The sequence below is a fragment of the Convolutriloba macropyga genome, chromosome 1 (genome assembly GCF_964194025.1).
Source record: "Convolutriloba macropyga chromosome 1, txConMacr16.3, whole genome shotgun sequence".
Lineage (NCBI taxonomy): Eukaryota > Metazoa > Xenacoelomorpha > Acoela > Convolutidae > Convolutriloba > Convolutriloba macropyga.
In genome coordinates this window covers 34,989,720-35,014,737 of record NC_134468.1, presented here as the reverse complement: position 1 = coordinate 35,014,737, position 25,018 = coordinate 34,989,720, and the positions used below count along the sequence as shown (strand labels likewise).

At 35.9% G+C, this 25,018-nt stretch overlaps 1 protein-coding gene across 2 annotated transcripts in view; it reads left to right on the top strand.

Annotated features, from left to right (window-relative positions):
* The window catches only part of LOC142348432 (uncharacterized), a 43,004-nt gene extending 25,446 nt beyond the window's left edge, over positions 1-17,558 (top strand). Inside the window, exons 5-7 of one of the 2 annotated variants that reach the window (XM_075399799.1) lie at positions 13,912-14,257; positions 16,800-16,880; positions 17,069-17,558. In XM_075399799.1, the coding sequence (XP_075255914.1) occupies positions 13,912-14,257; positions 16,800-16,880; positions 17,069-17,398 (757 nt within the window). In that variant the 3' untranslated portion in view covers positions 17,399-17,558. Of the gene's footprint in view, positions 1-13,911; positions 14,258-16,799; positions 16,899-17,068 lie in introns of both variants that reach the window. The other variant, XM_075399793.1, reaches the window with a different exon arrangement.
* The last annotated feature ends 7,460 nt before the right edge of the window (positions 17,559-25,018 follow it).

Below are 25,018 nucleotides of genomic sequence, written 5' to 3'. Positions count from 1 at the left end.
ACTGTTGCTACAAAACGTCCCTGAGTTGATGGATGTTATCGGTAAAAAGAAATCACCAAAGCAAGCTCTAAAGAACACCATATCAAACACAGTGAAAAAACAAACAGGTGGATCTTTAGCCCTCCGAATGCGACGAACGAGAAGAATGAGAAGGAATTCAAAACGCTTACGCGCTGGACCAAGGAAAACAACCAAACGCAAAACCACCATTTCACGAAAAAGAGTACCCAAAAGAAGTCGGTCGGACTTCTTCGCCAAAGTAAAAGATGATCGGTAATATGTTACCAGCCGAAGCAACGCATAGTTCGTTGGATTTATTCGAGAAACCAGCTCTCCTTGTTACATTTGATGGAAGTTTTTGTCAGAAATTGGGACCGGTTTACAGCCCTAATGGACCAATGCTAGAGTTTGAAGTTGCAGGAGACCGCAACAATTTCATTGATCTCCAAAAAATTTTTCTTGAAATCAAGTGCAAGATTGTACAGTCTTCTGATGCTGATTTGAAATATGACAACACTGCTGCTGCAGATGTGACTAAATCAGACGCGCCATACTTTTGCAACAATGTCCTACATTCACTTTTTTCTGATTGTACAGTATCTGCTAACGGTTTGAAAATTTCAAGTGCCAATGGTAACTATGCCCACAAAAGTTTCATCGAAACCGAGTTTTCTCACAATAAAGATGCCAAAAGCACGTGGTTGGCATGTCAAGGCTATTCTTATGAAGCAAACCCCGGGGGAATTGCAGCATCCGAAATGACCAGACGAAAAACTTTAGTCAGAACATCTGCTGAGTGTACATTTTACGGAAAGGTGGCGGTTGACTTCTTTACCTGTGATCGACATCTTCTCAGTGGTGTAACACTCCGAATCTCTTTTCGGCGATCAATTGACGATTTTTCTTTAATTTCAGATGACGCTGCAAAATCCTACAAAATAAAAATTACAGAAGCTAACTTATATGTACGGAAAATGACGCTGAACGATGATGTTGTGTCAGCAATAGAAAAGACCCTGCTGTCCAGTCCAGCATCCTATCCTTACCTAGAAACGATTACTAAAACTTTTCTGGCTTCTGCGGGTTTGCAGAGCTGGAAGCCAGAAGTTGTTTTTGGCAGAGAACCCATTAGAAGACTCGCCATTTGCTTAAACATGAACGAAGCTTTCCTCGGAAGCAAGCTGCTTAACCCATTTCTTTATAGAAAATTCAATTTGGAACAAATTTGCATTTACCGTAATGGTCTTCCCGTTGCTGATAGTCCTATTTCAACTGATGATTCAAAACGTGTTTACTTCAACACTATGTCAGATCTAGCCTATATCGACAATGGACATGGAATCAGTCTAGAAGACTACCCAAATCATTTTATTATGGTTTTCGATCTGACGAGTACTCAGCAGGCGTCTCACGATTTTATTCACCCTGAACTTACAAATTGTTCTGTATCAATTGAACTAAAGTTTTCTGCTGCCTTAGCTCATAATGTAGAAATATTCATTATTGGGGAAAAAGCAAGTACCATTTATATTGATTCGGCCCGGAAAGTTTCAAAGAATCATATTTTAACAAACTAATGGACGAAGACAACTTGAACTCTCTGATTCAGAGATGTTCGGAACTCAAATACCAATTTCGTGGAGTTTATGCGGCTGATAATTTTCCAACCAACTTAACCGACAACAGCTTCATTATAGTCAATATTTCAACGTCTGCATCAATTGGAACCCATTGGATTCTTCTCTGCCAAAAAGATCAAAAAATTATTTTTGCAGATCCCTTAGGCCAAACTCTATCGTCATACAAACACTTGCAGAGCAGAATAGTCTCAAACTTTAATGTTAATACCGTATATGAGTTACTGAGGAACCAACCTATACAGAAACAAAACTCAATTTTGTGTGGCTTATTTTGTATTTATATTGCTCATATTATTTTCAGTGGACAAAAAATTGTAAAAATGAGTGATATTGATTTGCTTCGTTTTGCGCTTCATGTGATGTTCTAACATTACTAACCTATATTGAAAATAATTTTTTTTTCAAAATTTAATTTTTTCTTCATAAAGGAAACGAACACACAGAACATCAGAATCAATTTCCAACTTTCCATATCCACTAATAAAAATATCCATTACTTGACAAAAAGCACCAACATGCGGTCCAGAGAGAATCGATTGAAATCTTTTCAGAGTTTCAGTTGTTAGTTGATCAGTTTGAATTGGTTGATTTTTTTGCTTCGATGCATTTAATTCCAAACTTTTGTGTCCAGCGAAGTTTCGGTATAAGCAGTCAGGTTGTTGAAATTTGTTTGTGACGTTTTTCGTAAAAATTGGCAAACGCTTTTGAATGGAAGCAGTAGTGTCTGTTTTTGAGAATCCGTTGAAATTGCTTTTGTTGTACTCCACTGCCAGCAAGAGTTTTTGAAAAACATCTCCCTTTGCCTCCAGTGTATCCGAATACGAGAACAGATACTTGAAAGTTGTAAAAAGACACGGAACTGAACACGGTTTTGTTTGTTTGAAAAAGTCGGCTGAGAACTCCGACACGTCGATAAGAACATGGTAATGATTAGTAGGGTTATAATCACAGTGGACACTCTCAAAATGCATGCAAAAGGCAAAGTTCTTGAGAGAAGAAAAATTAGGTTTTTATTCCGATATGAATTATTTAAAGTTTTTCTGAAACTGCTTGAAGAAACCCGGAGAACGCTCATACATCGCTTCCACCATTTTCTAATATATTATAATTAGTCTGAATTGTCGTGCTCGTCGTCTTTTTTAGTTTTCCGTCTTTTCGCTGCTGGAGCTTTGTTAGCTTGATTGTTTTCAGTAGCTGTACCAGCAGCAGCAGACCGTATTTTTGCTGACCTTTTTGACAAAAGCTCAAACTCATCTAAAGTTAGAGTAATTCGTTGTTGAAGTTCATATTCCTTGTCAACTTTTTTAAATAGCTTGAGAAATACATAGGCACCCGTATTTTCATAAGACTTCACTGTTGCGCGTATCAATCTTTTCTCTGTTCTACAGATTTCAAAATACACGTCTCCAAACTCTGCGTCCTTATCAGCAGTAAATGGCACTTTCAAGAATTGTGTACTTAAACTGTGTCAAACGACCTGGTTTGAAAGAATTTTCGGAAATGATTTTTATTTACAAGTACCTTTAACACACAAAACACAAACAACACTTTAAATGCTTACTACTGATAAGAGCGCTCTTGGTTAACATGTATGCTTCTGATTTGAATTTGAATGTAAGTCTAGGTCATAAAACTTGGTAATTTTGTCAAAATGTAAGACAAAACTCGTGACCCTTACTTAAACAGTTTTATTGCGTTGGTAATAAAGTTTATATTTGGATAATATTACTCAACATAGAGCACGAACTAGTACAATTTAATGGAAAACAAATGTGACCTCTGGGTGTGTCCATAGATAAGAAAGAACTCACAATTACACAGCAAGCGTTTGATAGAAGGCTTTAGGCCTTTGATATAACACAGTCTATACTAAACAAAACTGGTTGTAATCTTCTTGCTATTGCATACATTATAAACGTTAGTATACATATCAACATAATAAAACTGAAAACTATTGCGTTTAAGTCTGTGTAGATCAGACTTTCTTATACATTTTGCAACTAGTTACAAAAACATAAAACTATAACACAGACAAGTTCATGTAGAGTAAACATTCACAATTGCAGTTACAACCCTTGACCTGGGCGTGTTAAGTATTCAACAAATTTCACACACAAGTGTTGCTTAAGTTGGTATTTGCCGGATTTTATTTATTCGTTTTTAAATTCAAGACTATAGTTGTTCAGTTCTGCTCCATTTTCAAGAGAACAAACTGTAAAAGTGCTTTACAAATAATGTCTTACCACATTTTTTGCGAGTCTGAAGATTCTTGGGAGCGCAGTATTGTGTATCACACTCAATACGAAAACTACATCCTTTTTAAACAGCAGAAGAAAAATAGCGAAAAAGGCTGTTGGAGATCAATTGAACATTGCATCATACCAAAAATGTTCGTGAATTTTGTTGCAACACTACCAGATAAATTCGTATCTACAGAAGACAATGGCACGAAAACTGTGCTAACAGCTGGAGGATACAGTATTCCTCGGAAAATGCCCCTACTTTTCCCCTATGACATTGACACACTTTCTCCAGACACAAAGAGTTTTTTGTACCGATACGATTGTGACTGTGTGCCTATTTTTGAGAATCAACTCGGCCAATTCCAGGCAATTGTAGAACTGGCTCAACTTTGGGGAATTCAACCTTCGCCAACTTCACCAGCTACTTCACCATTTGGATCACCGGCAACAAACGACCCAAGCCCCTTTGTTACACCGGAAACAACAGACACAAAACGAAAAACAGTTATCGCTTCAATCATGGACAAATTGTCTTGGAATATGGGGTCAAACGAGCAGTTCGAGCCAAATTTCGATAGTTCTCTTCTTTCAGAGACAAATTTTGTGACACCACCACAGAGTGCAGAGAATGCTACAGTATCCTTCGAAACGTACAGAACCTCAACCAACACAACACCCTTGAATTCAGAGACTCCCAAAGTATGCAATGCTCCACAGAAAAAACGTGCCAATCGAACACCACTTATAGATATATTTGAGGACTAAACTGAACTCGGAGAACTGAAACTTTTCCAAACAGTCACCATTTTTATTAACCTCTAAAAAAATTGTGTGCTTTAATAATATTTTTTTGGTGTGAAATGTAAAAAAATATCAATTTGCATTTCTAATTTTAATTGAACATCATAATATCTCTTTTTTGTTTAGAGAACAAAACGGGAAAGAAAAGGCAGAATCAAAAAGTATTCCGTCAAATTGTTAGTTAGTGAACGTTGGAAGAAAATCTCACATGTTATAACATAAAAACACAGCAAGAAAGCAAAGTTCTGTTTGAAACACATATTGAAGAATGAAAGATTTTGAAACGGTAAAAAGTCAATTTTCATATGAAGGAATTCTGTAAAAGTGCAAAACTCTCACTACATAAGTAGTTACAAAAAACTTTTATTTTACTAACCATAGGGTAAAAAAAGGTTTTTAAATGGTAAAAAGTCAATTTTCATATGTAGGAATTCTGTTAAAGTGCAAAATTCTCACTACATAAGTAGTTACAAAAAACTTTTATTTGACTAACCATAGGGTAAAAAATGTTTTTAAATGGTAAAAAGTCAATTTTCATATGTAGGAATTCTGTAAAAGTGCAAAATCCTCACTATATAAGTAGTTACAAAAAACTTTTATTTTACTAACCATAGGGTAAAAAAAGGTTTTTAAATGGTAAAAAGTCAATTTTCACATGTAGGAATTCTGTAAAAGTGCAAAAATCTCACTACCTAAGTTGTTACAAAAAACTTTTTTTTATTCATCATATAGTAGAAAAAGGTTTTTAAGCACTAAAGAAGTTCATTTTCTGTAAATAGAATGGATTTAGTTATTCCACAACCACATTTATGGTTTTCACCAAATGACATTTGGTAAATGTGTTATCAGTACTAGTGGTAAATATCAAGTCCTTAATTTCAATTGCTTTCGACCTATCTTTGTCTTATATATAGCTACAATTTACTTTTGCACAATGATAAGATAGAGTGTCTTTCATGGAATTACTTTATGTTCACATGAAACACGCTGATAATAGCAGTTTAGAACAATTTTAGTCAATAGTATAAGAATACTGCCAAGTATTCCAGAAACCTAAAAGTGAAAACTGATAATAAGGTTGAAAATAGAACGGAATTTTGATACAACCCTCGAAGAGTAGAGAAAGTCTAAAACAACTTTTGTAGAAGAGTGTTTTGAACACTTGAACTGTTTCCCGACAGAAAAGAGTATATCGTAAGTATACCGCGTTAGCTATGTTTCAGTTGTGGTAGATAACAGATATAACTAAAACTACACAATAAACTTTTACCTTGCATGGAAATAATGGAAATGAGTAGTTCTGAAACATGAACACACCGCTTATTGGTCAAAAGCTAACATGGGTTAAAGTTGACCTACACTCCTACCAAGATTTGCCTTCCAAACCTGGCAAATTGTGTCAAAGTGCAAGCACACCCTTATAGGGAAATTTTTCTCGTGTAGAACACAACTTTCAACCAACTAACACTCCCTCTAATTGTACCAGTTAACTGTTGTTACAATTTGACTTCATTTGCTCAGTCGTTTTCTCAGTAAAGCAGTCAGTTGAATTTTCGAAAGAAAAAAATTGAAAAACTGAAAAATGACCCAACCGTGTAAAATTTGCGCAAAGGAACTAGCCGACAAAAGAAGCCTTCGAAGACACAAACAGCGCGTTCATGGAGTTCAATTGGAATTCCCAGCCTTGGAGTGTAGCACTTGTGGTTTTGAGACTCACAACATTCTGATAATGAACCAACACACCCGACGGGAGCACGGTGGAGAAGTTCAAAATCAGTGTGCCTACTGCACTCTGGTTTTCAACAACCAGAGTAACTTTCATCAACATCTGAAGAATGCTCACGGATTGCTTGTTTGGAACAGAGGCCAAAGCAATAATCAAGCAGTACCAGTACAGTCGGCAATTCGAGGTGCTCTGGAGATCTTCGAGATTGAAGGTAATGATCACACTGACGTTTTGTCTTTCATGAACTCATCGAGGTATCACATCAATGAACTTATACGTCAAAAGACCCTCGAAGGTCCTCAGAAAGTTCAACTTTCTCTAAGCATTACACTCACTAAGGGGATTAATGAAGAAAAAAACACGTAACTATTTACGCTAACGCTGAAATGCAAATTGTGTACACAGATGCTCTCTCCGAAGAGCAGTTCTTTGAGTCCGTGCAGCATATTGTGAACGTGGTTTCAATGTATGCCACAAGTGGAAGTGGTTGGATTATTGAAAAGGTAGAAAAACTCGAAATTCGATTTGCAAAATTCAACCCTATTCGGGGATCAACCTATATAGCACTTCCAACTGAACTTAGCGCTCTAAAATGCCTGCTCAATATCCGAAACTTTAACGATCCAAACTGTTTCTTGTATTGTTTCACGGCTGCCTACCATTTGCAGGGGAAAGGTTGCCCCCTCACGCAACCTGGGGATCGGTACAGCAAAAAAACAAAGCCCGCAACATACGCTCGCTCAAACCCTTTAACTCATCAAGCAGTAGGAGATTTCCCGATGCCGATGCCAATTGACAAAATAAGCGCGTTTGAAAGATGTACTGAAGTAAAAGTGAACGTTTTTCAATACGAAAAGAAAAGTTTGTATCCTTTCCGAATTTCAAAGCACAACTCTGATTTTGTCGTTGATCTCCTACTGATAACTGATGGTGAACGTTATCACTACGTGCTGATAACGGACCTGGTAAACTTAGTTCGAAAAGTGCAAGGACGACAGATTGATGCACGCGCAAAAAACTGTCGCAACTGTTTTCATGTTTGCTCGAACAACGAAACGCTTCAAAAACACGAAAAACTTTGCTATCACTTCGAAACTTGTCAAGTTCTGCTACCTGAGCCGGACAGCAACAGTCTCGCTTTCAAAAAATTTCAAGCAAAAACAGCTCTTCCACTGGTTGTCTATTTTGACCTAGAGTCAATCATTTTTCCGGTATCATCAGTTGAACAAAACCCACAGACTTCAGGGACTCGTGTGTTGGACAAACACATTCCGAGCGGTTACTGTTATGTAGCCATTTCACATGGAAGTCCAAATTTGGAGTTCTTCCATCTGTACAGAGGTGAAGATTGCATGCAAGTCTTTGTGAAGCAAATGGAGACACTGGCAAAAGATATCTACGAGAAAAAGCAAAAACACAGGTACTTCACAGGAGCAGTTGGACAAGCAAAAGAGCTTGCGACTCACTGTTGGATATGTGAAACTAGTTTTTCTGCGGACAACGAAAAAGTGTTGGATCACTGCCATTTCTCAAATCAGTTTCTTGGCTGGGCTCACTCAAAGTGTAACCTACAGCGCAGAACACAGAGCTTCGTCCCCATAATCGCACACAACTTGTCAGGATATGACTTGCATCATGTTGTAAAGAGTCTTCATCACTGCAACCCTAACAGTAAGTTTTCAATAATACCTCAAACTGATGAGAATTATATCAGTTTCAGCTTTAAAGTTTGGATCAAAGATATTGTGAACAAAAATCAAAACGTCATACCCATATACGAAGAACTTCGCTTTATCGATTCTCTTCGCTTCATGCAGTCGTCTTTAGATAAACTAGTTCAGTCTTTGCCTGAAGACAGTTTCGATATACTCGATAACCATTTTGAATACTGTGACCAAAATGATGTGAAACTACTGCACGGTAAAGGATTCTACCCCTACTCCTACATGGACACCTTCACAAAATTCAAGCTAAAAAAATTGCCGCCTAAGAAGTGCTGGGTCGACAAACTCAAATCAGGAAAAGTGACAATAACCGAAGCTGACTACGAAAAAGCAAAGCTGATCTTCGAAAAATTTGATTGTAGAAACATGGGTGAATATCACGATCTGTACTTGACAGTCGACACCCTACAGCTCGCCTGCTGGTTTGAGCGGCTACGAGCAGTCTGTCTGGACTCGTACAGCTTGGACTGTGCTCAATATCTATCAGCACCACACTTAGCGAGCGATGCCTTTCTGAAGATATGTCAACCCGACCTGGAACTTCTCACAGATCGCAACCATCTTGATATAGCAGAAGAATTGTTGCGAGGGGGTATGTCCTCGGTATACACAAAAAGACTGTTCACGCCAAACAACAAATATCTGGAACGTTTTGATGACACGCAAAAATCAACATATGGTCTCACCATAGATGCTAATAACCTCTATGGTGGGATCATGAAGGATTTCTGCTTGCCACTCAATTCCTTCCAGACGGACACAGAAGTGACGATTGAACAAATTTTGCAAACTCCAGACGACGCTGAATTTGGATATATCGTCTGCGTCGACTTGGACTACCCCGACTCAATTCACGATGCTCACCAAGATTTTCCAATGGCACCCACCCGAGAACCTGTAGACAGCATGTGGTTGAGTAGTTACCAGTTGGACCTTTTGGAAGAATATCATCTCCCAAAAGTTTCAAAGTGCAACAAACTGCTTCAAACACTCTATGATAGGAAGGATTATACACTACACTATGTAACGTTGAAGATTTATGAACGAAACGGCCTTAAAGTTTCAAAACTGCACAAGGTGCTCAAGTTCAGACAATCAAAGTGGATGGCAAAGTATATCGAACTGAACACAAGATTGCGGCAAGCAGCAACCAGCAAAATTGCTTAAAACTTCTTCAAACTCATGAACAACTCTGCTTTTGGAAAGTGCTGTGAAAGCATGCGAAATCGAGTTAACGCTTTCCTGGTCCGAGATGAACGAGCTCTCCTCAACCACACAGATAAGTTTAACATGAAATCCTTTAAAATATTTGATGAAAACATGGCAGTCGTTGCTACAAGAAAAACGAAAATAAACTGGGTGAAACCTGCAATAGTTGGTGCTTCAATTCTGGATCTTTCAAAAGCATTCATGTTTCGATTTCACTACGAGAATATGAAACAGTGGTTCAAGTGCGAACTTTTATACTCTGATACGGACTCACTTACCTATGCTGTTGATTGTGATGACTTGTATGAGGAGCTAGCACGAGCAGAAGTCAACACAGAATTCGATTTCTCCAACTACCTTTCTGATAACGCATTGTACAACACAGAAAATCATATGGTAACTCTCAAATTCAAAGACGAACTGGCAGGGGTGGTAATGGAAAAGTTCTGTGGCTTGAAACCCAAAATGTATTCAATACAAACGAAGGGTATGTGTAACATTATTTTCTGATAACGCATTGTACAACACAGAAAATCATATGGTAACTCTCAAATTCAAAGACGAACTGGCAGGGTTGGCAATGGAAAAGTTCTGTGGCTTGAAACCCAAAATGTATTCAATACAAACGAAGGGTATGTGTAACATTATTTTTTATTAAAACAAATTCCAGTTTTGAAACTAACCAAATTCATGGAAGCGTCTTTTTAATATAACAGGAACATTGAAACCTAGATTAGGAAAGCACATAGAATAAAGTAGAAAATGGATTGATTTTAACGTTCTTTCAGACTGTCAGAAGAAAAGTGCAAAGGGAATAACACATGAGGGGCAAAAGCAACTAAAGCACGAGGTCTTCAAGAGAGTATTGAACAGCGGGGAAATTGTCCGCGTCAAAAATGTGACCATCAAATCAGAGAAACATGAGTTGATGACACTGGAACAAAACAGAGTTGCGCTTTCGGCCTACTGTGACAAGCGGTTTTACCTTGACCCAATAAACTCCCTACCATTTGGACAAAAAAATATTAGAGAATTTGCATTTCACAATGTTATATTAAATGATTGGGATTGGGAGTCAGAAAGCGAAAGCGACTTGGATTCAATTTCACAAACAACCCCGGAAAATGTGATATCTGAAAACAATAGTTTTTCTCCCCCCCCCCGATCCAGGATTCAATCAACCCGATTATTCAGAATGTGAGTTTGATCAAGATATTGTTGACTAGAATGAACCCTACGCAATTTCCCCGCCAGCCCTTGACAATTCTTTTCTAGAATTGGAAGCAGTTGAAAGCGAAGCAAGCAATATTAGTGATATGTCTGATTTATCTTCAAGTAATTGTCTTATAATAGAACCAACACCAAAACGCAGACGTCTAGTATTATACAATTCAAGCAGTGAAGATAACTGATAACTTACATTTAGTTGTAGTTGAAGTGCATGGATAAATTATAAAAAGCATTCATATAAACTAAATACAAATTAATGTAAAAATTGAAACTTTATTATAAAAAGAAGACAAATAAAAGGTTTCTCTAACGCCGTTTTATCGGGATTCCACGACAGCTAAGAATAATTTCCATGGGGGAATGACTTTTAACATGGTTAGTCAAACCATTTTGCTGGGTAAAAACTTTGAAACAAATTTTACACCTTAAAACAGGGTTTTGGATAATTAGAGGGGGCGCAATAACTGCTGAATTTTCACACTGGTGGTATCGTGTGTCAATTAAACCCCAAATTTTCTGATTGCAGTTTTCACATTGATATCTAAAATTGTTGGGGTGTATTTCTTCAAAATGAGTAAAAAGATCTTTAGAATTTAAAAATTTGGAGCGACACAGAAAGCAGTCCAACAAGCAACGTTTTCGCCTTGGTGGCATTTGGAATTCGTATTCTGGTATTGGGTGTGTAGGTTCTGTATAACTGTGGGTAAAATGTTGAAATGGGCCCAGACCAAAACAAGATTAAAGTAACCTGGCGCAGACATATGACGAATTCACTTTCAAAGCAAAAGCGGTGGTAGTTAAAATGGCTTCAAGCCCAAAGCGGCAAACCAGTCACGCAAGTGGAGGAAAATGGTTTCCTAAGATTAGTTTCATGCATGGCAGGGGAAATAAGGAGAAAGAATTTCAAAGTGTCCCACCCTGTAGTTTGCCCAGAAAGACACATCACTACTGGTAGGGGCTTGAGGAACTTCATTCGGTTTGCGGATACAGAAGAAATGAGATGAAATGCTTGAAGAGCAAGAACTGTATAAAGTAGAGGTCGTAAATTAATCGTAACAGTAATTACAAATTCCCCTCAAAAAAACTAAATTTTTACGAATGTATTTTACTAGTCGATGCATGATATCAGAACGACAAGTTTTGAAGGTCAATCAGTCATTGTTAGTCTCTAAACAAAGGATATGTAGTCAAATTAATGCTCTAACGGTCGAATCTGCGGAGAACGACTGTCTCTTCCAATACACCGCAGGATGAGGTGTTCGACCTCAGCCAGCTGTGATCAGACTTAATTGTGTCGCACACAGGGGTATCAGACCACCCAAACCAAAATTGGCTCTGATCAGACCAACCTGGTTCTCTTTTTGGGCTGCCAGATCTACTTGGGGTGTGCATTGGAGGTGCCAAACTGACTTGAGTTGCACGGGGGTACCCCGACTGATACTTTTAACCATTGTAGTAGCAGTAATAATTGGTATAATTTGTTGTTTTCAGAAAATAGACCTCATTTTGTGAGTGGTTATTATCTTGTTCAGTGAAAAAAGTTTTTAGTTCCAAACCACCAAAAATTTTGAAGTCCTTTCAACAAAAAACAGTCCTCTCAGGGGTCAATTGTCTTCTTTTTCCAAGGAGCTGGCAGTTTTCTTGGCTGAATCTTTTGAACAGATTTCAGAGACTTGTTTATAACTCACCATAGACACTCTGAAAAGGGCTCTGGTCAGACAACCCAGCTCTGGTCCAACAACGAAACTATACAGAGAATAGAACACGTTATGATGAAGCTATCCAGACTCTTAGCATGATTTTGATCAGACTTTCCAGACCCCAATCTGTCTGATCAGAGCGGGCTTCTGTCACGCACATCATCTTGGCTTCAAATTGTTGTCTAATTGATGGAGAAATTAGAGCTGATATCTGTGACGTCAGTGGCTTAAAAATTGTGAAACATTGATCTTTGTGGCGCACAGTTTTGCAACAGGTTGTGGTTGATTTCTTTGAACTGAGGAAAAGTTTTATTATTAGAATAGGCGTTCAAACACTGAGAGCTACGTTCTCTTTTTCTTATCTTGTAGTAACAATTAGCGCAAGTTTTTCATCTTTTTAAGACAAACTTAAAAACAAAAATCAAATCGCTCTGGAGAGAGAGAGAGAGAGAGAGAGAGAGAGAGAGAGAGAGAGAGAGAGAGAGAGAGAGAGAGAGAGAGAGAGAGAGAAAGGGAATGAGGAAGAGAAAGAGGAGGAGAAGAAGAAGAAGAAGAAGAAGAAGAAGAAGAGAAAGAAAGAGAAAGAGAGGAGGAAATAAAAACGATTTTTACTAAGCAGTTTTGAACTAAAACTCTTCTCGGAATTCCAGAAAAAAATCTGGCTAATTTGTTTCAATGTTTAAGCGATGCATCACACTGCTGGGAATACTAGTTTTTGTAATGAAATTTGCGGAATATGGCGCTTGGTTTACGCTAATGGAATATGTATTCACTATAGCCAAATTGTTCAAATGCCAAGTTTCTCTTTGCAATAGGAAATTTTGCCAAATTGCTCTTTGCAATAGGAAATTTTCATAAATTGCTCTTTGCAATAGGAAATTTTCATAAATTGCTCTTTGCAATAGGAAATTTTGCTTTCCAAGTAGCATCATCGCATTTAGCACTTTAAAGGAAAGCAAAAGTTCAGAATCAACTGCGCATTGCCTTTAATACATCGGTATTATCCATTTATCTTGTTTGCTTTGGCAAAAAGGCAAGTCACAGAGAAAAGATTTTTGCGGTTTAATTAATTCAGTGAAAGCGAAACGTTCAGTTTGCGACTTCACTCAATAATGTGTTTCGTTTGGAGAGCAATTGTACAAAAATCATCAGGTAATGTGCTACGTAAAATTTCTAGAATGTTAACGTAAATTTTCGCTTGAACGGATGCTGCTAGTATGATCAAATTGAAGAGATTTATTTAGTTAGACTCAATTTACTACTTCGTGAGCAAAAGTTCTTTTCTGTTTATTAAAACTCTAGTGAATTTAAATTGATACATGTTGAAAAACGGAAACAAATGTTTTTATTTTAGAATATTTTAAAATCTTGCATATTATCTCGCAAATTAACTACTTCCACCTAATTTGACAATGAGTGTAAAATTTTTGTTTGAGGCCAATAATGATTACCGTCTTATCTGATCAGATTATTTCAATCTCAGTTGTTCTCTGATCAACAAGTTTTTCTGCGACGTCAACCTTTGTCTCACCTCGTTGTTTGGGTGCTATATACCTCCTTGCCAATATACTCTGAATTGGTCGCTTAGGTTTTCTTGATTAGTATTAGCCACCTTTGATCACAATTAATTCAATTCAGGATCCCGAGAAGTGACAACTTACTCGCCTGTCTTCTGAGAGGTCCACAAGAAGTCATAATCCCTGTGAAAACAACGTATAACTTGAAAAAAGTGTTCGACGCACATAGTGTACTGGGACCCGCATCATCCAATGGGGAAGTTATCAGTTATCTCGTGGAGCTGAAAAATGTGGGGTATAAGGAACCGAAATGGCCGCTGCTTGTCTGTATGCCTCAGAGAAAGAGGGTCGACGATGAGACGCGAGTGAGATTTAAAACACGCCCTGATCTGACCAGCGGAGAATGGTCGTCTGCTGTGCCTGTTAGAGCCAACGTCCAATACAAACAGGCCAAATACAACATAAACGTTAGAGCTCTCATTTAATACTGTGTTACAGAATCATTCAACAATCGTTTCTGCTCTTCATTACTGTTTTCTCTACAGGTTGACACTTAGAGGAAGTAATGGTTACGTGACTCTGGTTGAAGTCACTGAGAACTTTTGGCGTTTACCGCGAACCGCGAGGTGGTTCAAGATAATAAGTCAGAAGATCGAGGTGACTTCTGCAGAGTCACAATACGATGTTTGAAACAAGAAACGCGCACGTTTTAAAATGACGAAAGTCAACGGAAATCAAGTTCTGGCTTAGTATGAAATTCTGGCATTTTAACTTCTGGCACTGCAGAATTTTGGCATTTTAAAATGTGCACGGGAGTGTTTTAGTTAATACTGTGCTACAGAATGATTGAACAATCGTTTCTGCTCGTCATAACTATTTTACTGTTGTTCTGACTCGGAGAGGAGTATTGGTATTCTACCAATTTTTATGACCCAAAGGGGAGTATCGGTATTCTGAAGGTTTTTTACGAATTATTTTCCAGCTGAAGCAAATCTGATTTGATTTTGGACTTTTCTTCTCGAATATTGACTTCTATTTTCGAGCATTGACTTCAGTTTTCCGACTTTAATAGCAGCCTAGTTTCTAATGTACAATTATTAAGAGCTGTTAATAATAAATTCAAGAAATTTTAGGAACTTTTGATAATGAATTCAGTTTTCGATGTATTCATAGTAAATTGTTGTCTAATGAATTACTCAATTGGTTTGTTTTTACTCGTCTCACACTGTCCTTCTTGTAAACACAGGTATCAAAAGTTAAATAGACCCTACTGCCGGCATAGCGAATGAGCTCGTTTGCCTAATTAACAGTTTTGAATATATCGTTGATATTTATAATTTGAAAAAGCGCTCCTGTGGCACACTTCAGTGCCGTATCAGTTGATCCAATATAGAGTTTTGGAAGACAACAGATTGACTTCCGTTATTGAGGATCATTCTGGTTAGATTGTTTGACTTCTAGAGAAATCAGATCCTTTAAAATTGTTTTTAATAGTTTGTACTTCACTGAGTCAAATTTTTTCTAAAAGCCGAAAAAAGCAGCTGTGGCGTAAATTTTTTCAATGATTTCTACTCCTGACGAACTCTGAACTATAGTACTGATTATTCAAAAGGGAGAAGATGGCCTAATAGTTTTTCCTTAATCTGAATCAACTTTTGCTTCTCTTCAAAAGATTTTTAAGGTATAGTTATTAGTCATTTTTCACAATGGTTTCTAAGATTAAGGAGAATCAAGGAGTAATTTAGATGGAGCTGGATCATTGTTAGTCCTCTTGGTACGTTTCTCGTACAAGGCTATCACGAGCGCTTTTTTCATTTCATGAGGAAAAAAAGGATGTACAGGGTTTTCAGTTTTAAGTAGGCGCGGGTTTTCTCAATCTTTTTAGCTTAAGAATAGGTTTTATAGGCTTTCGCGGACAACAGTGACAGTAAGGGAAAGTATTTCAAATTTGCTCAAAATTGTTAATATTTGTCACTGATATCCATGATTGGGGAATTTGATGACAAGCGAGCAAGGCCGAAGTATCTCTGTCACTAATTTTTATGTCACATTGATGTCAATAAAATCCACGCCAAGGTAAACAAATTCTGCTTAAGGCTTCTACAGCTGATTAAAGGAGAAATAGTGGGATAATATTAGTATTTCTTCAAAATGCAGTGAGGGGTATTTGTAATTTTAATCCGTCAACGTTTTGAACTGAAATTAGGAGTTCAAAATTTATGTAACCAGTGAGGGATAATTTACTGTTTAACCGTCAAGGCTTATGGAACTGATTGAGAAGTGGGATATAATTAGTACTTCTCATCAAAATGAAGTGAGGAGTAATTATAGTTTTAATCCTTCAAAGATTTGAATATAAATAAAATGCATTGATGATGATACCCCTACTCACAAATTGCGGAAAATGTTGACACAAAGTTGGGATATTTTGCAGTGATGGAATTTTGCAAGAATTGTCCGCAAATTTTATGTTCACGATTAAACAATATTTTTTCTAAGAAGTAAGTGGTGACAAAATGTCGTCACTCATGTTCGCAAACGCGGACAAGGCTGATATATAGGATTGGAGACGTAATGCATATTTTGAGTACTTGCAAGCTGGTTTTTCAATTTAGTATTTTACTATGTTGACTACAAAATCTGAGAGAGGATGAGTTGAGTTAAATTGGGTCAAACATTTAGTAAAGTTCAATGACAGCGGACACCGCTCTTTTTCGACGAAAAGAAAAGAACTTCATTCACAACTAGGTGGTAAGGATCAGAATCTTATAGAGAAGAAATATATAGATTATATATCGGGACTGATGACAGTTCAATAGATAAGAAATGCATTCAAAATTTGAATAAAAAACAGAGGATGCTTGGAATTTAATTAATATGCTTAAGGTATATGTTTTTTTTTGGTACCCTTTGCAAATTATAAAGCAAATTTTGCGCTACATTTTGCATTGATCTGTAGTACAATAAATTGTGCATATTTTTGCGTATTGTTTGCGAAATCTGTTTCAGGACGTGTACTTCACAGAAGCCAAGATATGGTCTTTTACGTGGATGGCTGTGACCTACGAACCCAAAAATGACACTTCACAAGTGAATGCAACATCTAACGTACTATCAGTTATTTCAGTATTACTTTCCATTCTTGTTTTTTTTTTTATAATCAATTGATTAAGCCATGATCTCAATTGTTTCATCGTCTCTCTGAAATTTAACCCAATTTGGGCATTAATTCTCAAAAGTTCAGACACAAAATATGTAACAAGGTCCCTCTTTTTTAGGATCCGAAAGAAAAGTCTCCGGCACCCAAAGAATCATTTGACATTTTGGATGATCAGTTTTCTTACGACCTTGTGACTAAACTCAATACTGACTGGAAGAAGATTTTTATATATCTGAAACTAGACTACGATTTCATCGTGATGAAAGAGATGGACTTCCCGAACTCTAGACTGGACGCAATGCTGTGTTGCTTCAATCATTGGAAACAATTGAATGCTAGGACAACTCAAAGAGTGTCTATTTTGAAAGATGTCTTCCGTAGGTGCAAAAGGGAGGACTTATTAGCTTTCATAGAAGAACAAGAAAAAGGTACAAATCCAGATGTATAAGTATGTGCGAATGTCATTAGCACAAACAATAAATCCAAATATACAGATGGATGCTTATACCAAATATACTTCAATGCGTTCAAAATGTTCTATTCTCTTATTTTTGTATAGAATTAATATGCCTGCTTAAATTTTATGAATTTAAAAATTCTCATTAAGAAACCAGTTAAAACGAAACAGTGTAAAAGTTATGTCAATGCAAATATAAGTAAATGAAATAATGTGACTCGCCATAAATAAAGTTATCTGAAGTTGACAAAAATCAGTTTTTTTGTACTTGACTAATGCCGGATGTCACTGCGGGGAAAAGATTCAGAATTTAGACATACCAATGGTTCGAACTAATATTAAATTTAGAAAAATTTCATCATATTTGATGAATAATGGAAGTATTATATGATCGAAACTGGTATTATGGCAGTATAACTAAGCATCTGTGTTGAAAAAATTATGTTCAGTAGTTCTACAGCGCCAAGAAAAATATGTAACAGAATTCGAGAAAATAATTGCAAATATAGTCAATTCCATGTCTTTATTAATAGCCGCACAGCTATAGCTGGGGCTATTATTGGCTTTCTCTTTGTTTTTTGCAATTCAAAGAATTTGAATTGTATTGGGGTGCTCTCTTTTTTTAAGATCTGTTCACACATTTTTATGATTTTTGAAGTCAAATTGGAGTAGTGATTTTCAAATTTTTGAAGTCAAATTGGAGTAGTGAAATTGGAGGAGTCACGCCGAAACAGGAAGAGGAGCGAAAAAGTGAGTGGTTTTGCGGCGTGAAATTTTTGCGCTATATTTTTAAAGTAATGTGAGAAAACGGTGTTTGAACAAAAATTCGCTTTCTCGGCTAGTGGTTTTTTGTTCACATGCGGCAATTTCACTTTTTACTGTTTTTTCTTTCGATTTTTTGGATCGGATTTTTTTCAAAATTGTTTTTCGTATCCATTCATAGCTCATTCTAGGCCTAGTTGTTTTGTTTGAACCAAATTTCATCATTTTATTGTTTGTGGTTTTTTGTTCGCATGCGGCCTTTTGACATTGATTTTCCGATTTTTTTAAAATTTTTCAATCTGATTTTTTTTAGAAATGGTTTTCCCAATTCACTCATGGTCCGTTCTAGGTCAAATTTGCTGTTCGGTCAATGAAAATTCTTTGAATTATACGTCAGGACTTGTCCTGCTACGTTTTTTTATTTATTTAGTTGTCGCGATTTTTGTTACGACCATATGAAGTCACAACCAATTTAAATCTGGTTTTTGTTCATTCGCTCATGCAATTTTAACTGAAGTGCGTGTGTGACTTTATTTTTCGCTTTTATTGGAGCAAGTTTTATTTGTTCATTCGCGTGATTAAATTTATGGTCACACTTGACTTACCTCACTCTCAAAAATGACTTCCTCACTTTGAAATTGACTTTTATTTACTTTAATTCAAAGAGATCAGGTCAAATGGGTGTGTGTCACTCTAAATGAAGGTTATTTGAGAGCAGCTAATAGAGGCAGCCAAAACTTATACATATTTTTAATCAAAAAGTAACATACCAGCCTTCAATGAAAAGAGGAATTTTTTTGGTCTGCCTTTTTTTTTTTACTTTTTTGAGGCTGCAGATCTACGAAGCTATTGCGACTATTTTCTGGCAATCTTATAGCTATGTTCAGAATTTGAAATCTTTGTTGATCAAAAATTTTTTTGTAATATAGACGACGGATCTGGCACTGCATAAGCCTGCAATTGAAAAATTAAAAACGCATAAAACAACTTTTTGTTACCGTATCTCTATAAAATTTACTCTATATTAATAATCTGCACTAAATTCTACTGTTTAATGTTCAAAAATTTATCAAAAAACTGGTTTTGGAGTGTCTGATCGTTTATTTTTTTTAAAAAAACTTCTCTTATAACTAGACTGTACTTATGAACGCTCTTCATTCGCGTACGTTTTGTTGGTAAAGATTTGATCTATTATTAACTTTTTATATTTGCTTTGGAAACCAACTTTTTGGTATAAACTTGGAAAAGAACAAGGAGGCTCGGTAATGTGTGTTTGCGCGGTAATGTGTGTTTCTTCAAATCCCGCTTAATCACGTTTGTGACTTAATTGTACACCAAATGAGGAAGACACAGAAAACTTTAAATCGCTTACTGTTCGAAAATAATTGCTGTGTCCATTTAAATTTAAATTTATGCTTTAACTACTATACATTTGAAACAAGAATTCAATAGAGAGATAATTACTACCATTAAGGAGAGTAAGAGCCAAGATAAAAAACAAATTTAAATAAAAACAACTAGAATTACTTACAATCGAAACTCATGTCTATCTGTTTTTTAAAACCTAATGAAAATGTCAAAATAGCAGCAGATAAAAATTCAACTAATCCAAATAGCTTTCAAATGCAGTTCACTAGTGAACATTTATGACCTGTTTTAACTGAGGATAAGTACTAAGTACACAGAAAACAAAAAAGGAAAAGTTAAGAAATACCTTTACATTTTTTTTGTAAACAAGTAACTTCTAAGTAGTTATGAAACCAATTAGCTATGAATTTAAATCATTCACTCACTTCACTTATGTCTTGGAGGTATTTGTGAGAAACTAACGTGTAAACAAACAGTGATTGGGCGAGAAACGACAAGAAAGCGCGAAAAATTGGAGACTTTTAAACCTGTCTTTTTTTCTTATTGACCGCAATTTTGCATGACGACATAAAATTGCTCTTTCAAACTCTCAGAAAGGTCAAAAACAAGAAGTTTTGATGAAAAAACCCATCATGTCGCAGTTTAAGACACAACTATTTTTCGCTGCGGGCCACAGAGCACTGCTTTCCATGAACATGCCTCTAATCCGCTGTAGGATATAATCAGAAAACCGTAGGCCAGTTATCGCGGTGAGACCGCAAAGCCCAACCAACAGCCCCACAGGGACAACGTATATTACATTATTATACTTATTATGCATGCATCAAATGAAAACATAAGATAAATTTTGAAAAGTCCCTAGATGCCAATTTAGACATCTGATCTTTTAGTCATAAAGTCAGAGCCATATAGTCATAATTTTCACTCAGAAATCACAATGTTGTTGCAGTGGACCTTATTGGAACATAAAGGGACCTATTAATTAAATCTTTTAATTACAAAAATCTTGTAATTGGGAAGAAAAAGGAAAAAATCAAAATAGAGACCCAAAAAACAATCAAAATCACTTTTCAATGCAAAAATCCACAATGAGACAAAATTGGGCCTTACTATTGCGGAGCTGCTCTTAAATAACGCAATTGTTCCGAGAAATTGCCTAATATTTTTTGTGGCACGCAAAAATCTGAATATATCACAAATAAACTATGCAATTTTTGCAAATGTCGGTTTAAATTAACGAAGCACTGCCAAAATATTTTTTCAAGAAAATTTTCTTCAGAACGGGAGGTACAATTCTGAATAATGGAAAGTTGTCTAAGCGGTTTTTATGTCTGCTACACCGGATGTCATTTTTTTGAAAAAAATACCGAATTTTCAAATATCTACTTAATTTTTGCCAAAACAGTTTGTTCAAGAAACTCATCAATTTTCTATCTTAAAACGTAAAATTGATGAGACTGTCGTTAACAATTTTTAAAATATTTTCAGCAAACAATGATCAAAATTTATGCAAGAATTACAAAAATTGTGAGCAAAACAAATGAAGTTTGGTTAACGTTCACAACTCTTTAAACCTCGGTAACTCGGAAAAAGCAAAATTCAAAAAAATCTTCATTTGAAATTCTACGCTTGACAAGCTTTCTAATGATACCACTCAAAATCCTGTACGATGAATACATTGATAGGTGAAAATTGACTGAACAAAAAAGACCCAGTCGAGTATATAATTTTTCCCCACTAAGTGGGTTGGAACAATTAAATGAAATTGATCAAATGTATTTGTGAAATAACAGAACAATTGATTGTCGCACTTGCGATAGAATAGTGGTCCACCTATCCATTCAGCTTCTTGTAATTTGGAGTCGAATCTTTCGAGCGGCTTCATTAGCTTGTTTGATTACCTGTCAATTGTCAAACTTGAAGACTGTAAAAACGATGAATAGGCAAACTTTTACAAAAAAACATCAATGTTTATTTCTTTATAAGAAAGGAGGAATACTTAGTTCTTCTTGCCTTTAATGACTTTACTTCCAACCAATCATGACCCTAAACGTTACCGATATTGCTTATTACTTGTTTATTAAAGTACAGGCTGTTTTTTCAATTTTTACTATTGTCATTGACATCAAGAATTAGCAAATAATTGTCGATGAGATATTCTAGCCAGCACTCAAAAACTGCTCTAACAGCTTACCGTTTGTACGAACTGCGCCAGTTTAATTTTCCGGACACCGATTTATTCCAATGAGACACTTTTGCAACATCTTTTAGAAGAGTGGAGTTAATCATTTGTAAGGGTCCCAATTTGTAAATCTGGCAGCCATTTCTTTGTTCTCCAAAAACAAGATTTCAAAATATCACTTTGAGAAAAATATGGTCCCCCGACGGTACGGTGTGGAGACATTTGTGACAGTTTAACATGTAAGCGAAAGATGGCTGGGCGAGAAACTGCAAGAAAGCGAGAAAGCGCGAAAAATTGGGGAATTTTACACCCGTTTTGTTTTTTATCGACTACAATATTGCACGACGGCATAAAACTTCACCTCTAATCTCTAAGAAAGGTCACAATCGGTAGAAATTTTGATGAGAAAAGACCATCATGTCACAAACAAAGAACACACTCCATTTTTAGACATCTAATGGCTGCGGGCCTGAGCGCACCGCTTTTCATGAACATGCCTCTCATCCGCTGTGGGATGTAATCAGGAAACCGTGGGCCAGTTATCTCGGTAAAGCCGAGAAGCGCGCCCAACAGCCCGCCATGGACAACGTATAATACAACTACCTTTAAAGGCTTACAACCTTTTCGGCTTACTTGGCCCATTTTTCAAAATTCGGCTTGCTTGCTTGTCGTCAATGAGAAGTCAAATTAGAGTCGTGATTTAGAGAGGGTCAAATTAGAGTGGCGAATCACGTCGGAGTAGTAGAGCAATCGAAAAAGCGAGTATGTTTGAAGCGTGAACTTTTATCCAATTACCTTTAGAGATGATGGCATTTGAACAATTTTTGGGTTTTTGAAAGAGAATTTTTGTTCACGTGCGGCAATTTGACTGTTGTTTTCTGTGTTTCTTCTCTTTATATGATACTTAGCTTTTCTAATGGAGCTTCTTTGCATTTGATTGAACTATTCCACGGGCTAATGTTTTATCAATTTGACACTTTTTGTTGCCATAAAACATTATTAAGGACTTGATGGTTGCCCCTCTTCAATATTATCTTTCATTTCTTATCAACTACTATCATTAATGACGGTATCATTGGTTGCTAGAGAGGCATAAATCAACCTAATTAAGTTTCTGACCAGTTTATGACTTGTGGTTTTCAAGACTTCAACACTAATTTTTCTCAAATCTTTTTAATGAGTTTTTGAGTTTTGAGAGAATTTGCCGGTTTTTTTTATCTTATCATTCAATTTCATTAGGGACTGGGCTCAAAGGTTGCTAATATGCCCATTTTGAATCTATCTAATTGTCTCAGTTCAAAGCTATTTTTTTCTATGACTGTGACTCTCGTTCTTTCCAAGAAGTTTAATATAAGGTTTTGAGTTTATTTGCTTATCTTTGTTGCACAATTTCCTATCCTTCGTATTCACAAGTTTCATTGGTCTCTAAGGATACCTAAATTAATCGAATTAATCGCTTCAGTTTTTAGCTGTTTTTTAACTTATTTGTTTTTTTTGAGAAGTCAAAAATGAGTGTTTTGATCACGCCAAAGTAGTAAAGGTACCAAAAAATTGACTAGGAATAAGGTGTGTTTTTTTCAAACCGGCTTTAAAGTGGAGTGAGACAATAGTGTCTGGACAAAGTTTCAGGTTTTCAGGGGGCTTTTTTATCACGTGCGTCAATTTATTCATGGTTTCAGTGTTTCTGCTCTTAAGTGCTTTTGAAAGGATACAAGTGTGTTGTATTTGCGTATATTTGCGTTTGCTTGAATTCGTCAATGGGCAGCTGTTACTTTTTATGACTCTGACACGTCATAGTGAATATTTGAATTTCCTTTTTTTAAAAAAATCTTCTTGTCTTAATACCCAGTATCTTTAACGACAGTTCTTGTTGGTTGCTAAGGAGACATAAATGATCCTAATTAGAGAGGTTTTCATGAATTTGAAAAAATTTGTTTGCTATTTTTGTTATTGAATTTTTGAGTTTTTTTGTGTTTCTAATGAACATCTTGTTGTCTTATCATCTTGCCACTTTAGGGGCAAGACTCACATATGTCCTAATAGAAATTGTTTTCATCGATTCAAACTTTCAAGTTTGAAATCTATTAATTGCTCTGACTTTGATACTAATTATTTTGAAAAAATCTCAATTTTGTTTTTAATTTTGCTAGATTTTTGTCGTTCTTTCGTTTTTCTCTTAGCTTTTTTAAAAGCAGATCTCATCAATTGCTAATTATGCATAAATACATCGAGTTAATAGTTAGATGTCATGGATAATGCTTATTGTGAATTGTCTGCTGTACGTTTTCAAAAATAATTGATTTTTTTTAAAGTTTCGCTTGCATTTTTTTGGCTGCTGCTTTCTAATGACTTATTTTCAATAGTGACAGATCTCTTCAACTGCTACTGAAGATTTATTTAAATTACAAATCTCTTTCGTTGCGTATTTAATCTTCTGAAGATTTTCGAACTATTAATTAGCAAAAAGTGGCAGCCGTTTTTGGTTTTTCCGAAAGTTGATCGTCCTTTTTTGTTTCTTTATTGTTCCTTTATGACACATTTCATTGGTTGTTTGTGAGGACACAATGCATCTAATTAATTGCTTGAAGTCATAGGAATCGATTTTTTATTTTGATTTTCGTATTAATTGAAAGTTGATTTTTATTCTTGCATTTTTTGTTATTTTTCTTGTGGTCATTTCGTTGATTTTCAAAAAATTACTTTTTTTATCGGCTCCTTACTGCGGTGCAATTTTGGTTAACTTATTTGCTTCAAGTTTGAGCTATTTTTTTCCTTGACTGAGACATCGTTTGTTTTCAAAATGTTTTAAATGAGTTTGTATGAGTTATCTAATTGCTTCCAAGCTGCTTAGTTTTGCCTCAATTTTTGAGTTGTCTGCCATCGATTCCTACTAAGTTGCTGTATTATGCACTAATTCTAGGGATGCATAGAGGCAGTTGTTACATGAAACATTAAAATTATTTTGTTTCACAAAACACGAGATCTTGGAAAACAAAATTTTTTTATTGTTTCTGGATTTTTGTTTAGTTTTGCGCATATGCGGTCATTGGTTTTTTTCCTGATTTAGTTTGATTTCGCTGTAAACTTCTTAATTGTCCAGTCACTAGTTGACTCAATTCTTTGTATAGAATTTCAGGACTCGCCTGCTATACTTTTCGTCGAATACAAAATTGCTTCACTTGGCCTCATTTTGCCGCCTTTTCGATATTTTACTTGAAATCTTTTTAACTTCTCTAGGCTAGTTTCGTTGTTTGCTCATTCTGCTCAAAGTGTTTTTTAAACAACAGTTGCTGAGCTAA